Genomic DNA, 16351 nt, shown 5'->3' with positions numbered 1-16351 from the left:
TCTCTTGGTAGCTTCTTCCTATCTCCAGTAGTGAGGCTCCACAAAGAAGCAGGCTTAGAGGCCCACGAATCAAGGCAAGAGTTTGAGTTAAGGTGAGCCTGTAACCACTCCCACAAAAAACGAGCATGGCAAGCCCAGTTGTAATAGTAGATGTTTGGCAAAGCCAGGCCACCTCTGTTAACAGGAAGTTGTAAAGCTTTGATTTTCTGTCGAGGTCTCCTGCCATGCCAAATAAATCTAGAGAATGCTCTCTCTATATCTATAATGACTTTTTTTGGATAGCCAAAGAGGTAACATTAGGAGGGGATATAATAGCCGTGGAAAAATATTCATTTTAATTAAGCTTATACGCCCCATAAATGATAAAGGAAGGTCATGCCACCTTTCTAAGTCCCTTTTTATTTTACTAACTATTGGAGAGAAGTTAAGCTTCCATAGTTGTGACAGGTTAGGGGACACCCTAATTCCCAGGTAAGTGAAGCCATGTTGGGAGCATCTCAGGGAACACCTAGAGGGTAGGTCCTGTACCGTAGCAATACCTAATGGCATTGCCTCTGATTTATCAAAATTAATTTTATAACCTGAAAAGGAACCAAACTCATGAATAGTGGATAAGATAGCTGGTATTGAGATGTCAGGTTTTGTTACAAATAACAGAATATCGTCTGCATATAATGCTATTTTATGAATTTTACAATCAATCATCACACCATGCACATTTTGTTGTGACCTAATAGCCACTGCTAGGGGCTCCAGTGCAAGAGCGAACAGAAGCGGGGATAGAGGACAACCCTGTCGAGTTCCCCTATGTATTGTGAAAGATGGAGATCGAACACCATTAGTCATGACACAGGCTGATGGGGAACTGTAAAGTATCTTGATCCATTTCAGAAAATCACCCCCTATCCCGAATCTATCCAAGACATTGAACAAGTACTTCCATAGAGCATTAAGTTTAAAGTCTTACTATGATTCTCAGATGGATTTACAGTAGGTCTAGGATTTGACTGGATGATTCTAACACATGAATGTAAAATAAAAACATGTATATTTAGCATTACTGTCCTGTTGAAAGGTTTTAAGTCATTTCCCTTTCAGATTAATTAACAACTTTTAATCAACTCAGACCAATGTCTCTTGTCCTGCCAAAGAAAAACCTTCTGACACTTTTACCCTGTCCCAAAATGCTTCAATATGGGGACTGTGGTTCATATCATTTCCTGACCTACCCCGAAGCTAAACAACAAATAATTAAGCCATACTTTACTTACAGCTTCAACCAGGCTGTTAGCGCTGCCTCTCTTTTGCAGGAAGTGCGAGCGGCTCTCTGTGGGTAGCTGCAGCCGTGACGGTGAGTGGCTGAGGCTGGGCATACTATCTTGGCCATCGGTGTACCAAGAACTCCTCTTCACCGCCCCGGGGATGCTGCCCACACTACCCGTACTGCGCCAGTCCACCTAAAGATGCACATCACACTTTACCCCTTAGAAAAACTGCAGAGATTGTGTGCCTCTTTAAGCAAAATGCATTGCAAATAATAAACGAGTAATTACATCAGTTCTCACTGCCTTTTGATTTTTAAATTCACAGATGGGCTCTAAAGATTTTTTTTTTTTTTGTACAATCTTGAAAAAATTAGATAACATTTAACATTTTCTAAAGAAATGCAGATCGTCTATGGATGAAGTAAACCTGTATGAGTGGAGTGTAGCAGGGCGAACAGTCCCGGCTGATGGGGGAAGCAGGAGGTGTGGCCCATGAGCGGAGTGACCTGGTGGGAGACACACGAGGAATCCTGCTGGAATCCAGACCTGCTACAGCCATCACCTAAATGAGAGAGAGGAGAGACAGGACATGTTTCTACTCAGTGCATCATTTCTGTTTCACCTCAACCAACTCCTGCCAGTGTTAGTGTACCTGTTGCTGCATCAGGTGCAGTGGAAGAGCTGTGCATGATGGAGATGGAGGGGCCTCATCTGTACTACTTCTTCTACGAAGACACTCAAAACTGAATGTTGGTGTGTTGCAGGCTGAGGAGAAACAAGAAGTGAAACAGATTTGAGTTATATAGTCTGATACAGTATATACAGAAAACATGATATTAATGCTGTAAAGTCAGGTTAAAGAAGAGGAAACAAGTAAAATGTATGCAAAGTTTGACTCATTTCCATAATACAGAAAAATACAACATGTACTGCTTTACTATTCATTTAAAAAAAGCAATTAAATAAGCAATTAAACTGTAAATAACCATATTTAATATGTAGGTATATTGAGCATGAAAACGGTTTGCAAAGCGGGGAAAACATTAGGTTCCACTGAAACAATGTGATGATTAAAATGAAAAGCAGCTGAACCTTGAGGGGAGGGTAGGAACCATCTCCTGGGCGACCGCCGGTCGTCTCGACATATAGGCTGTTTGTCATCATCACAGTAACCTTCAGATTGACAGTCATCCCTTGAATTGTCAAAATCTCCCTCCACAGCATCATGGAAGTCTGTCTTGGACAACCTGAAATGTAAAAATATAAAACATTTGACTGATTTCTTTGCCTTGTCTGGCTTCATAGTAGTTCTCCAACTGGGTTCAACATGTTAACGACATAGCATAAGATTACCATTTAGAAAACACAGAGGATAAAATGTATTATCAAATACAGATATTTTGGAAACAAAAATATATTTTCTGCTCCTAGAAAATAATCTCTCAGTTTAAAGTTTTCTTCTTTTTTTCTTTTTTTTTTTTTGCATAAATGGCACTTTCTTACCAAAAAATCCTCTTATTTTTAATGAATTCACATATATTCTTTTTGGTACAGGCTTAAAAAACAAAAGACATTGCAATGTTTTTGACAATTATGCAACTGATTACTGTTACAACACTGATAATGTTTAGGTTGCTGTTGACAATTGCATACAGAAATGGAGAGAAATGTTAGAAAAAAAAGGAAAACTGAATTTATAGGTAATGTTCCAACAATGAAAACACAAAACTCAGTGAGTCTATCTACTGCTTTCATATCTGTTATATTTAGCATTATAACCAAGCATAAATATTCACTATGACTTTTGTTGCAAAACTGACAACTGCTGACAGAACATAAGTATGACATAAAGTGGGCATAACTGAATTGTCTGTGCTTACTATTTTGCAATCTTGTGAAAGTATCTCCATGCTAATACATGTTTAGAGTTATCTTTAATGAAATGTTTTAATGTAAGCTAAAGGTCATTTGATGAAAAGACAGTGGGAAAATCCAGCATTAACTGTGTTTAAATAATTCTATTTATTTTCACCAGTCATTGAATCCTGAAGGATTACAGAGGCTTCAGGACTTAAACATTTTTCCCTGTGTTGTATAGTTGCTGCTGTCTGTACCTGTCCTTGGTGAGCATGATGTCATCTTCATGAAATTCCTCCCCGCTGAAGTACTCCCCGGAGGCACGCTCCTCATCGCTGTCCCAGCACCCTGGCTCTTCTCTCTGAATGCTCGTCTGAGCTACTCCGCCATTTTTTGACCTATTGACAGAATCAGAGAGAAACACAGACCCCTTATGATTTTGGTAATTACAATCTTCTCTTTATTATATTTATATAATGAACCAATTTTGCATTATCAACCTTGATATGAAACTATCAGCTAAAATCCACCTTGGACCAAAACAGTCATCATCAAAAGCTAAATACTGTGAAATTCTATCTGTTACCTACCTAATATAGGCCTCGTAGTAGCGTGTCCTTTACCAAGGAGAGAAGGAAGGGGTGATACAAAAAGAGAGAATTTTTATGAGAGCAGAAGTGCAGAAATTGAACACAGGAGAAAAAAGTAAACATTGACGCTTTTTCTGGAGATTGGAAAACATTTAAATCAGGGTTTTCTTGCAAAAGGTGCATAAACTGCATGCTCAAAATCTTTTTATAATGCTCTTAAGAAAATCCTGTCTATCTGAATTTAGTTTTTAGTTCGGCAACATAAGTGTGAATAGAATATAGCCCAAAATATTTTCTTGTATAACATCGTAACCTGCATAACTTTAGAGGGTATGAGGAATTACTGATTATTAATCAATAATGTGCTTTGCTTTGATTTATGTAATCTGTCGAAACGTACCATGATGCCTGTGCCACCATGCTTTAGCGTATCCCCCCCAATCCCCCCCGGTCATTGGCAAAGTGTTTGCCAGTTTTGATATCTTTTGATTCATTTAAATGCTAGTTTACAGTGTCATTTGACATCTATCTGTTTGTTTCTTATTCTATTCTTTTGCACTAATTTTTCAAATAATTTTTTGGGTTAAAGGACAATGTTTTTTTTTTTTTTTTTTTTTTTATAGCTTGTAATGACCCAATTTACATAGGTCATCACAGAAGAACAATAACTTGTGTTCCTCTACTCAGTGAAAGTCTGCTTTTTTTCTTCTTTCAAAAGCAGCTAAGAAAACAGTTTAAACATTTTTTTTCTTTATTAAAACTTTTTTTTTTTTTGAAATTCAGAATTTCTAATGTTGGCAGGAGTTCAATAAATTCAATAAAGTGTCAATAAAATTTTTCACTTAAAAAAAAAACTAACACTTTTTCCACATGTGCTGAGACTGAGAATAAATAAAACAAGAAGAAGAAACAAAACGGAGAAACATTTTGCATCATAAATAACAGGACGATTTCTCCCTGTAAAGCAGGCAGAGAGAATCCTAAGTTAGTGAAGTCCTCCATCTGCTCCTTTTTCATGGACTAACTCTAGCTGCAGCAGCGGGTTAATGTTCAACTGTATGTTTGCTTTTTGCAGGGTTGTCTAGTATAACAGCAGGTGCACTAGAGGAAACAGGTATTCTTGAGCCAGTTTTTAGTCAGCAACCAAACAAAGGATGTATTTAACCACTGAAACAGACTGGCGACCTGTCCAGGGTGTATCCCGCCTCTCGCCTATAGACTACCAGAGACAGGCACTGGCCCAAACGCAACCCTGATGGAATAAGCAGGGGAAAATGGATGGATGGATGTATTTAACCATTAGCAGGAACAACTACCTATTTGGGGCTACTAAAATAGTCTATCCCTTTTGTTTGGTCTTCTAAGCTCCAGTTATGTTCTCATCATAATATAAACAACTTTTTCTATCTTAGATTTTAAACAAGCTCCATTTGTCTGAGGAATGAATGAACTTCAAGTTACACTCAAATCAAAAACAGGAAAAAAAAGTTGTTTTTACAGATGACTAACCTTGTGGAGTGTGACTTCCACGGCTTGTTGTGCAACCCTTTGCTGAATGTTGTTGATGTTTTATTTCTTGCTGATGAGGGGCGACATCTCTGTAATAAACATGTCTGCTGCCTTCCAGAGGTCATTGAGAGGAGCGGGGGCACGTTGGCATTGTTGAGGTTGGCATTGGAGGGTATTGGGGACTGAGGAGAGGTGGAGTTACAGTGAGGGTAATCATACAGATGCGGGGAATGATGATGGTTATAGTGGATGGGCGAGGAATTCATCTCCGTCTCTCCTTCCTTGTCACTGCTGCTGGCTTGCCTGCAGATTTGTGTTGGGACGATAGAGGGAGTGCAGTGGCTGGACAGGATCTGTAGTGGGCGCTGTGTGACAGTAGTGGGCTGGGTATGATCCGTACCAATGTGGTTAATGTGATTCCCAAAAAGGCCGCCATTGCGCTTTGAAAAAATTAACATCAGTTAAAAAAAATAAATAAACAAATAGATTGGATGGAAATTGATGAATATAAATTTTTTTAATCTAGAACTTCCAGAATCAGAAATCTCAAACTTAAAAATCAAGCAGGGCAAGCAAAACATTATAATACAAATTTTAGGGGATTTTTACCCGAAAGATTTCCTCTTCTTCCTCTCCAGTTCTGTCTACAAGCCCCTCCTCCTGTAGGTCACACGATATGGCTCTGCAAATTTCTGGCCCAATGTCATGCAGCGTGCGCAGACCGGCCTGTAGAGGAAGTACAAATCTCTAATAAATGATGAACAGTAATGCTTCTGTGGGTTTACTTGGGTTGAATTAATATTTTAGATGGAAATCACTTTGAGTTAAAGATGATTTATGAAAATAAGTTTAAGACGGTTATGATTAAGATAGTGTACAAAATAACTACTTTGACAATATCTAAAACTATAATGGAAATTCAGACTGTTGATGGTGGAAAACTTTTCTCAGATCTTTGTTTCTGTTTTGATTTTCTTCCCTCATTTTTGTATTCAGCTGTCTCCTGCAATTGGTTACATAAGCAGCAATCACATACCTTACCCTCTCCACCTAAATACCACATGTTCTTCCTAACAGCACTTTTTTTATATCATTTTGCAAACTCCTGTTACTCCTGCAGGAGAGTAAGAGATGGAAACAGCATTGCCTGATCTTGTCTGAGACGCATCAGTCATCCTCAGTGCTGAGAGTTACTGAGAACTCCAGGGGGCATGGCAATTAAAATAGACAGGAATAGTAAAAGAAGTAACATATAATCAGAAGGATTCTTTTTCATACAACAACTTGAAATGATTATATTTAGGCGGTTTCAATCAAAGTGCTCATCCAGGGTGTTCTAGCTGATCTAGTGAGGGTTTTTGCAGGAAAAAATACTATACTATAATTAGTGATGCTAAAACGGCTATTGAGTAGATAAAAAATCCAGGTGAATCATCACTTCACCCCTTATCAAGGTATACAAACCATGAAAGGTCATGCATTGTAAAATAAATTCACATGAAGTTATTTCAGTCCTGGATTTGTATCCATTTTCAGTTTAGTACATTTAATTTTCACAATTTGATTCAGGAGGTTCTGCTGATATAAAAAAAAGAGCTTGGATCAAGAAGACAGTATAAAATTGAGACTTCAGATTAGTGCTGAGAAAGCACAAAAAACACATAAGGTTATTATCTGTTTTTGTTTCAGGTTTTGCTGTAATTATGGCTTTTAATTGACAGTAAACAGACAGGAAAGGTGGTGGAGAGAGAGAGAGAGGGAAGAGGGAAGACATATATTCCTGCACCATGCACAGGACCAGAATTTTTGTAAGGACAGTTTAAGGCTGTGTTTCACAGTCAGGTTCCTCAGTGCCCAGAGTTCATGTTTTAGATCAGAGGTGTCAAGCTCATCAAGTCTTCAAAAATTCTGCAAAATGTAGATATGTCCCTGATCCAGCACACTTGTTTCCATAGCAAGCAGTCGAGTTTCCTAGAGTCCCACTAACAAATTAGTTATTTGTTTAAAGTGTGTTAAATCAGAAATACATGCATTTAAAGCCTGTGATCAACTATTAATTTAAGTCGGACAGATTGGTGCATGGAAACAAGAGGATAAATCTCTAGATTAAAAAAAAACAAAAGTGCGCATTCAGCGTCTGCTCTGCCGATAATGCAAGCGTAGAAGAAGAAATGTGCTGTTTACCTGTGCAAAGAAAGAAACAACGAAAGAAAAATGTCTGAGGACTTCAGTGTTGAGGAAGAGCATGAGTTCTTTGCCGAGCTGAATGCGCACTTTCATCTGGTTTGGTCTGCCGCGGTTTCCGTAGACTCGTGAACGCGCTTTCAGGAAATCCTATACACTACTGTTTATGCTCTAAAAACATTCTAAATGACTTCGTTTCGAGTAAATTCTGGATGCTACCCACTCAGGACACTTGGAATACATTGGACGAGCAGTATGGAGGAATATTGACACGTTTTTTGTGGACTTTTATGGACCTTTCTGCCTCGGGCGCCATAGAGCTCCATTATTTGAATGTCAGCAGACAGCAAGAAGCCTCCCAGATCTCCAGATGCATTTGAGATATCAAAAAAGTACTCCAGAGTGTTGTTCAGCATGGGGGTGAGTAGAAAATGAAGGCTAATCATGTTTTGGGTGTACTTTTCCTTTAAGGCCCTTTGTACAAAGGAATCCCTAGGGGGATCAGATCATCAAATGCAACCTGTCACAGCATTGCTTTTAAGCTGTCAGTGTCTGAAACAAAGCCAATGTTTAAAGGCAAAAACAAACTAGTTTAAAGTTGTCGAGACCTACCAGGCAAAGACAAATATTTGAGTCAATCCAGAATGGAATTTATTATTTTTGTAATTTGCTCTTTTTGAATGACACGATTCAAGACTTTAATTTGGTCCAGTTTGATATGCATCTTCTACAATGGTAACTATTACTAATTTAAAGGTAAATAAATCAAAATAAAAAATATAGTAGACCTACAAATGTTTATTCAGCTGAAATTTTTATTTTTTAATTAATGTATTCATTAATTTACCATGTTCAGGAAAATTAGAGATGCAGTGTTTTTACTCGCCTGTAAAGCCAAGGTGGTGTTCTCCCAAGACCTCTTTCCCACAAGACCTTGCTCTTTGCGCCTCTTGAACTTTCTGAAGTAGTCCTGTATCAGGAAGGTGGCATAGAACTTCCCCACTGTTACCTCGTCATCTAAGTGAACAGACCAAACACACCAGAAGCCTCCCACATCAGGACCAAAACACCTTAGCAACAGGAGTCTGCTGTCAACTGATACTTGATACCACACACAAAGCATCCAGATGTGTTCTTTAGTCAATTAAGGAGGATCTAATTCATTACAAACCCGCCTTTTATGACTCATTTTTATTAAAAAAAAAAAAAAGATAGCAATTTTGACTTTACAATTGATTTCTTTAGTGATGCCAGACTAAAGATAAAGCTGCTTGCTACACAATACAACCATAAAACCTTTGTTACAAATACAACCTGTAAATCAGAAAGTTGAAAAAGCATGAAAAATGTCTAAATAAAGGATATTCTTAGAATATAGATTAGGCCTACAACTGACAATTATTTTTTTTTTGTAATTAAGCAATCTGTTTACGGTTTTCAGTTGATACATTAAAAATCAGATAGTAACAGGTGCCTTGAAAATGTATACAGAAAGTATTAAAGTGAAGCTTGCCTGTTGAGAAGTTCTAGAGAAGGTATAAATCCTGCTCTGTGGGTTTTTCTTCCTGAGTCTCCTTACTCCAGTTGATGATATTAACTTCATTTAATCACAATTTTTCTGAGTATTTTATTTTTTAGCCATGATACAGTTTAACTTAATACTTAACATTTAACAGATCAACCCATTACCTGTTTTCTATGTTTGTTCAGCTTTTGTTAAATTTGTAATGTGTTTAAAATATCTTTTAGTCTAATTAGTTTAGGAAAAATATATATATATATATATATTGAATTAGGACTTGTTAACATAATTTAGTATTAGACATGTAGGAAAATATTGTCTTATACCCTAAGTTGACTTATTTTTAGGGCTGCAATGATTATCTTGCAAATTGATTAATCTGTTTATGTATTTTTTCAATTAACTGATTAATAATTAAAGTTCCTTAAAAACAATTTTTTTTTTTTACGAAATTAAACCAGGTTAAACTAGAACTATAATACTTGTGGGGTTCTGGATAGAGCATGTTGACAGGAAGAAACATTTTGTGTCTTAAATGCAAAATGTTCATATATTTTATTTTTACAATTTTGATATAATTACAGCTCTAAGTGGGTTGCTCAGACAGCTAAAAACATATTTTACAGTCTCTTTACTCCAGTTAACGATTACTAAATTACTTGACGATTATTTCAATAATGTATTTATCACGATTAATCCAATTTATTGTTTCAGCCCTGCTAATTTTGATCCCAAACAGGAACTAGTCAAACGTTGGATGTTACTCTGGATGCACTATGTCCTAACATGTTGCAGACATGACATTTTATTGCTTTGAAAGAGGTTACCCAGAGAAGAAGATTGAAATTATAGTCTATCAGGTTGATACCTAAAGAGAGAGAGTGAGATAACAGCAAAAATAGGAAGGCTTAATATTTTATGGTAAAGCTGATCTGTCCTTTTTAGCTTATAACCTCTGTCTGTCATGGAACATGATGCATTTAAAGATGTTAGCAGCCTCCAGGCAGTCTAAGAGTTGATGTGAGGGCTAAGATTAACTACAGAATATCAAGCATTTACATTGCAAAAATGCTCATTTAAATGTATCAAAGCTGTCTCAGCAGATACCTCCACTACTGCTAAAAGAAATAAGGAAGAGGAAAATTAGGATGCAAAAAAATAATAATCTAAATGGTCTAGAATCTCTATTTGTGGGTTAGAGCTTTAGCTTTGAGCATATCTTACCAATAGATTTCAACTAAATTCAAGTCAAACAACATAATAATTGTTTGAGTTTATCAGTTGTCATACTAAATATGTTTTGCAGTCCAGAGCGCTGAAGCATAGACGCTCATCATTCCAATCTGCCTTAAAATGCACAAAATATGTGGAAATAAGGTTGACAAAAAAAAAGAAAAAAAGTCTTATTTAAACCATCTGAAAAGAAACTTTTTTGCATTTTTTGGGGCCTTTAGCTTTAATCAGCATTTTTCATACTTCTGCAACCTTTTTCAACTTTAATAAATTTGGGTTTTTATTCAAACAATATTTGTTTTGGTATTAAAAAAAAACACTGAAGGAAAATCTAACTAAACTTGATGGACCAAAACATACACCACAGAGCCACAGTGCAAACTTATTCTTGGCATTGTCCACTAACAGTTGGTTGCATTGAAAAAACTGCTTGATGTCTTGAAAAAAGAACATAACATCTCTATCATGTCAAACAAGTAGTGGTTTTTCACATCTCTTGGAGCAACATAATCTGCAGCAGCAAGTCCATGCAACAAAACAGCAGAGCACAAGCAAGTCAGATCTTCACTATCTATCACAAGGGTTTACAAGATAAACACAGGATGCTGAACCTGAAAGAAGCTGTAAATGCAAACTTGCTCTATCTGCCATGCAGGGAGGCTCATCAGGTATGGGTCTGATTTACTCAGACAAGCTTTTGCTGAAGCAGACTGGGGAGCAGAGCAAAGAACCAATGCAGCTGAATCATGTAGTGTAGCAGATTTATGTTTAAATATGGTTGCCACCTTTCTTTGACCTTTTTGTTGCCAGAATGTGGTCAAGTAAAGATCACAACTGCCAATGGTCACTTTATATTGGAAGTGTTGGCCACTTGAATATTTTAACAAAGGACAGCATCTCTACATCACCTGAAACAGCGTGAATTACACTTCAAGAGGCTCTAATAGAAAGAGAATCAATGACAAATACTGAAATCCCTATTTCTGAGTTAAGCACTTCTTAGCTAAGGTAATCATAATATATATAAAATTGATAAATTATTTATTCCAGTGAACTTATTCCTTGAAACCCTCTATCAGGCTATTTTACTGTAATTTAATAATAAAAAAAAAATAGAAAAGCACATAAGTGAACATTGATTCTCTTTTTTTTAAAGAGCCTGTTGAAGTTTTCAAAAAGAGGTATCATCAGTTTCATGCCACCAAACTAAAGCAGAACTACTCCAAAGAGCTCAGGACGGCAGAAAGAGAAGAAAAACAATGCCAGCGACTGAAAGCGGAGGACGCTATGAGTGAGAGAAGCTTGGCAGAAAAAAGCAGAAGCAAAAAAGAAAAAAGAGGAGAGTTATGGGTTTAAACAAGTTAAAACAGATACATAACATGCAGCATCACTGACTCTAACAGACTGAAGCAAAACAAGTGAGGATGCTTTAAAAGCTGCTTATTCCTAGGCTGACAAACATTTAAATGTTCACGACACGTCAGATATCTTAACCTTACATTTTAAGTTCTGAGTTTATATGCACTCACCTACAACAGTAAATGCATCCAGTTCATTTGGGACTTTGATACATAGAAATAAGCTTTTTTTGAGTGTATAATGATCATGCATAAATGCAGAAAAGCATGCATGCACCATGCAACCCATGCACTGATCGAACCGCTATAGCACAAGGATGCACATGTTTGTTTTCTACAAGCCAAAAAGAATAAAAATTTCTGTACAGGTTCAAATAGATGCTGTACGATAATCCCTTCTATGAGTCCCAGAGGAAATTATGCCATATTTGACTATTTCCTGTAAAAACTGAGAGAGAATGGGTTGTTTTCCAGAAGCCACTTTTAAGCTCAATTCAAGCATTTCTAGCATAATTGAGGTCAAGACTTCTCCAAAGTATCTTTAACTTATTTAGTCCCCCAAAAGCAGCTAAGATTTGTATTTGGGATCATTATCCTGTTGGGACCTACAGTCATGCCTCATGTCAAAGCTAGTGAGCTTTAACTTTTAGGTGAAGTAAAAAATCATTATTTCACCCATCTTATCTTTTGCCCCAGTATCATTGTTAGTGAAGCAGCAAGACGCTACCACTAACACAGTTACAACTGTTTTCTCAGAGGATATCTGGAGCTAAATGATGTGAAGCAGCTTCTTTTCTCAGCTGTTGACCAACTTACATTACTGCAGACTGTGACGTCTGAAACATTTAATTAAAAGATTTTTCAGGTTGAGATAAGATTGAGCTGTTTCTGAACAGCATAACCAATCCTCTTTCAAATAAGATGATGACAGTTTGGGTTGGAAGGTTGAAACCTTAATTAATAAGATGTCCAATGGGACAATGATCCTGAATACAGATCAAAGTTGAAAATGGAAGACTTACAAAAAAACTGGATTGTAACCCTTTAAAGCTACATACTCTGTTTAAAAGCTGGGACCATGGAAAGAAACTAATGCAAAAAAAAAAAACAACAAAAAAAAAACGCTTGATTATACATGAAAGTATCCCTAATTATCATGACTGCAACTGTAATCGATGCATTGTTTTAAAAGTTATTTAGCTGTCACTTTTTTGAAAAATAAATTACTCCCAACATTTATCCCCCTTCCTTTAATAATAATATGAAATAATAGCTCTTGCCCTCCCTTTATTAAATGCCATATTAATTTATTTATTTTTAAAATCGGTGTTCTTCACTTCCCTTTTAGTCCACATTTCATCCTTAGATTCAGGGAAGAAATAGATTTTAAAAAGATTGAGGGTAAAACTGTCATCAGCATCTGGAAAAGCATTTAAAGGGAATCTGAAATAAATCAGCCATATGAACATTTAATAACCATTTAGGATTAGTGAGGTACTTTAAAAATGAGTAATGATTACTGACCGCCTGCTGGGGGCACTACTTGATCCAACAACTTCATGCTGGTCCTTTTCCAGATCTTCTTGATTACAGCTCTCAGCTCTTCATTTGCTTGCTCCAAGTTACCTTTGAAAAAAGTAAAAATGTTATTGTTGTTGAAAAAGGGGTGACATTTATTCAGAAAAAAAAAAAAATAACTTCAGTGTATCTGGAATATTTATAACCATTACTGACTCATAGCTGTTGAATAGAGTGGAATTAAACTCCCTCTAGTGGCAAAAAAAAAAAAAAAATGTTTTGGGATCTGTAAGTTTTAGACAAACTTTCATTGAGTCTTATTTATCAAAAAGCCACAGATTGAGTTTGGAATGAATGAATAATTTAAAAATAATAAAGGATTCTTATGACATCAGATGTGATGAACGATAAATCCTTTTCGTCATAAAAATATAGTGTGACAAATGACTAACAAATGTTTATGTTTAGCAGAGGTAACAATAAACTTAAAAGTATTTAAAATATAGTCATGTCTGATGACTGCTTTAAATGTAAGCAGTAATATTTCAGATTAATACTAATTAGCACAGGGAACAACTTAATCTAATAAACACAGGGGTATGTATGCTTGCTTGTTGGCACAATATAACCTTACCACATCTCGCTGATTTACTTATTTTACCATTAAGTGAAGCAGTATCAACTAGAGATGACATTATGGTGCTGTAGATTAAGCTATGCTTTTGTTTACTGAAAGAGGTCAGATTCTATGTCAGATTTTATATCGGAATCCAAAGTTAAGATCGAATTAAAGTTTGATTATTGTTTGTGTTTGTATTATCCTAGAATTTAAGAAAACATCATTTATATGATTATGTCAATAAAAAAAAAAAGTGTTTCACTTATCAAGATGCCGTGTTTCACATAACAAACATAAAACCGATCGTCATCTGAACAAAAACGATCATTCAAAAACATGAATATTTAAACAAAAGAAAAATAGTAGTTGATCAAGAATTTACCCATGTGGTACAACAGAGGTTTAAGATACTTCACAAAATAGCAGCTATTACTTCATTATATTATGGGGGATAAGACAGCTATAGGTTTGCTTTTACCCAAAACTGTATATGCCTGCAAACAACGGTACTACGTCTATCCTGTCTTTTTGTTTCCTCAAAATATTTCCATGCAATGGAGTTTACCTTCAAACTTATAACTATTGTAAAATCCTGCTCTGTTATGCAGCATCAATTTGTGATGAAAAAAGAAAACTAGTTTTGCAGGTACAGCATGGGCGGCAGACTCACCCTCAGTCTTGATCTTAAGAGCAGTGCGGACTAATGCAAACAAGGTAGCATTAAACATTACGGTCCCATCACTGTTGAGGGGCATGTTCATTGCCACCAGTCTCTGCAACAAAATTCAGACCTCAGATTAACATAGAGGCATGCAGGTACAAGGAAGATTTGGTTTTCTTCTGCAAAAGGTAGATTATGAGTTTTAAAAAACACACCTTACAAGCAACTCTGTGAGGACAGAGTTTGCCAAAGCCCAATGGAGGCTGGATCCTCCTCAATAGAGTGACCACATCAAGATGTTTTATCCTGCCCCTAACGAGACAGTATGTTGAGATGAAAGGCATCACACCAGGAGGCAATAGTTTTAATTAGAAATGATTGAAAATAAAAAAAATATATATATCTTTGCGTGTTTTGGAAAAACATTAATAGGTGACATTTAACTTTTTTTAAATATGACTCATATTTAAAAAAAAAAAGGATTATTTCTTCTTACTTAGCTTCAGGATCATATTCAGACCATATCCTTTTAAACTCATCCAGATGATGAGGGCCGAGGATGGACCAATCGCGGGTCAGGTAATCAAAGTTATCCATGATCACAGCTACAAACAGGTTGATGATCTGTAACAAAAACATGCAAGATTTTAGCATAATTCAAGTAATTACCTTTCTATGAAATCTGGTTGACTAGAAAGTCTGTGGTAAAAACATGAGCTGTCTTCAGCAGTACCAGGAAAGCACAGAGCATGTAGAAGCTGATAAAGTAGATTATAGCAAAGTTGCTGCCACATGTTCTCTCCTCTCCGGGGTTGTAGTCTGACTCGGAGTCACACAGCTTCCCCGGCAGACAGGCCAGCATGATCTCTTGCCATGCTTCCCCCGTGGCACACCTGGTATTAAATTAAAACAGCCACTTACAAAGAAACTAAACCACTGTATGTTTATATTCTTTTTCTGATGCTATTCCCCAAACAAGGATACAAAATGTGCGAACCTGAAAAGCATCAGGACAGCTTGAGGAAACGTTTGGAAATTGTTGTTACGGTTGATTTGGGTTCCGTCGACCATTGCTATTTTTCCAAACACCTAAAAGCAAAATTCTGCGAGTAAGTTTTAAAACAACTACAGGAATAGAAACAGATACAGAAACAGGGAGCTTTATACATGCAAGCAGTGTAAAGAATCCTAATATTTGCCAAAATGTTATCTATATGTCGGATAATATCACCTGCATTCCAATTACAGCATAGATGAAGAACAGCATGGCTATCAGGAGGGCAACATAGGGAAGAGCCTAGGAGGAAATGAAAAAGAAAAGTATTCATTATTTTCTTTTTTACAATGTGTGTTTATTGGGGAATTACACAAAGTAAAGTTCAAAGAGTTTTTAGCAAATATTAAACAGACAAACTAATCTAATGATGTGAGGTCAGAGACAAAAGGTGCTGAGGTATTTATGCTAAGCTAAATCCAGTATTCAGGAATTTAGTGAAATCGGATTAAAAATTCTAATCTATAAAAAAATTCCAAATCTAAAAAGAATTATGTTTTTTAATTAAGCTAAATGTGGCTGCAAATCTGAGAAGCTATGTTTGGCTTTTACCAATAAAGTTGGAGCCATCATATTTTATGGTCAGATTGTTTTAATTTACCGTATGTGATAAAGTTTGAGTGTTGAGGTCCCGTTTGACATCATGGTTATTTATTTATTTTCTTTGACATGCAGATAATTGTCTCAGTTTTATCCAGAAGCTTGGTAGAACAGGAGTTTTAACAGAAAACAGGAAAGCTGAAAAAATAGTATGACCTTGTTCCATTGTCCTGTACAGTTAAAAATCTCTGACTGTCATGTAAAAAATTTTAAATAGTGGCTGTGTTTTGTCACTTATTGTAAAGTTCTATATACACTCTGGACCACACACACATAAAGGATTGTTTATATATATATATATATATATATATATATATATATAATAAATAGATTAGTAATCAAAGCAAGAGGTGGCAACTTTGAAGGACCTTGAATATAACA

The 16351-nt window shown here is 36.1% G+C and overlaps 1 protein-coding gene across 2 annotated transcripts in view; it reads right to left on the bottom strand.

Annotated features, from left to right (window-relative positions):
* Positions 1-16351, bottom strand: part of cacna1d (calcium channel, voltage-dependent, L type, alpha 1D subunit) — a 102856-nt gene that overhangs the window by 3843 nt on the left and 82662 nt on the right. For both annotated transcript variants that reach the window (XM_015377771.1, XM_015377772.1), the window contains 16 exons: positions 15548-15613; positions 15314-15405; positions 15050-15209; positions 14813-14940; positions 14532-14628; positions 14326-14428; positions 13043-13144; positions 8292-8422; positions 5831-5947; positions 5222-5661; positions 3713-3739; positions 3380-3520; positions 2358-2512; positions 1918-2030; positions 1693-1827; positions 1272-1457 (listed from right to left, as the gene is read on the bottom strand). In XM_015377771.1, coding sequence (XP_015233257.1) covers positions 1272-1457; positions 1693-1827; positions 1918-2030; positions 2358-2512; positions 3380-3520; positions 3713-3739; positions 5222-5661; positions 5831-5947; positions 8292-8422; positions 13043-13144; positions 14326-14428; positions 14532-14628; positions 14813-14940; positions 15050-15209; positions 15314-15405; positions 15548-15613 — 2193 coding nt within the window. The remainder of the gene's footprint in view (positions 1-1271; positions 1458-1692; positions 1828-1917; positions 2031-2357; positions 2513-3379; positions 3521-3712; positions 3740-5221; positions 5662-5830; positions 5948-8291; positions 8423-13042; positions 13145-14325; positions 14429-14531; positions 14629-14812; positions 14941-15049; positions 15210-15313; positions 15406-15547; positions 15614-16351) is intronic.

This window comes from Cyprinodon variegatus, unplaced genomic scaffold (assembly GCF_000732505.1).
Source record: "Cyprinodon variegatus isolate N-32 unplaced genomic scaffold, C_variegatus-1.0 Scaffold158, whole genome shotgun sequence".
Taxonomy (NCBI): domain Eukaryota; kingdom Metazoa; phylum Chordata; class Actinopteri; order Cyprinodontiformes; family Cyprinodontidae; genus Cyprinodon; species Cyprinodon variegatus.
This window is presented reverse-complemented; position numbering and strand designations above follow the sequence as displayed.